The 1057-nt window shown below is 46.0% G+C and overlaps 1 protein-coding gene across 1 annotated transcript; it reads right to left on the minus strand.

Moving 5' to 3' along the window:
- Window positions 1-49: 49 nt before the first annotated feature.
- On the minus strand, window positions 50-787 carry LOC117182517 (the record flags this gene model as incomplete). The annotated part of the gene is made up of 1 exon (XM_033375612.1): window positions 50-787. A coding segment is annotated over exon 1 (738 nt), but the record flags the coding sequence as incomplete, so codon positions are not given.
- Between the last annotated feature and the right edge of the window lie 270 nt (window positions 788-1057).

Raw genomic sequence — 1057 nt, forward strand, 5'->3', positions numbered from 1 at the left:
GAATGGAGGTCAATTCTCCGCCAATCAAAAAATGGCCCGGTGTCAGCACCCGCAAATCCTCTGGGTCATCCGACAGGGGAAGCAAAGGTCGAGAGTTGAGACTCATTTCGATCTGACAATTCCGGGTACTTAATTCCTCGAAGGTGGGAAAACGATTCCCTAAAATTCGGCGCAAATGGTGCTTAACACTTTGCACACCCGATTCCCAGATTCCTCCAAAATGCGCAGCCGCAGGCGGTATATACTTCCAACGAATTTTATCATTGATTAAATGCGATTGAACTTGAGTACTCTTCATAACTCGGGAAAACGTCTCCGCTATTTCGCGATCTGCACCCTTAAAATTTGTGCCATTGTCACTGTAGATTGTGTGAGGCAATCCACGTCGAGCTACCATTCGTTTAAGAGCGGCTATAGAAGCATCTGAAGTGTAGTCACTCACTACGTCCAAATGGATCACGCGTACGGCAAAACAGACAAATACCGCGATGTAAGCAGACTGCGAGGCATGACCACGACCCTTATTCATTTTTATTTTCAGAGGCCCGGCATAATCTACACCAACATGTGTGAATGGCCGTGAAGGGCGCGAGATCCGATGGACAGGTAGAGCTGCCATCAATTGTTCAGAGACAGCCGCCTTCAAACGAGAGCAAGGAATACAATTATAAATTACGGATTTTATGACTTGCCTTGTTCTCCAAATCCAATAAAGCTGTCGGACATAAGTCATGGTGAGCTGAGTGGCACTATGTAAACACTTTTCATGATAGTGACGAACTATCATGGTCACAATCGGGTGTTTTTTGAGTATAGCCGGATGGCGTCGATTGAATTCCACCGGTGCATTAGCCAATCTTCCGCCCACACGCAGAATTCCGCCACTGTCAAGAAGAGCCAAAAAAAAGAGAGCCAAAAGAGAATTTGACTTCGGTAACGAAGTTTTGTTTTCCACAAGTGAAATCTCTAAAGGAAACAAACGTCCCTGAACCAGCCGAACGCAAACCCCTTCCGCCTCCGAACAATATTCCGAAAGTGAAGAATCACTTTCCGAATC

Source organism: Belonocnema kinseyi, unplaced genomic scaffold, assembly GCF_010883055.1.
Source record: "Belonocnema kinseyi isolate 2016_QV_RU_SX_M_011 unplaced genomic scaffold, B_treatae_v1 SchBZDm_1784;HRSCAF=1962, whole genome shotgun sequence".
NCBI lineage: Eukaryota > Metazoa > Arthropoda > Insecta > Hymenoptera > Cynipidae > Belonocnema > Belonocnema kinseyi.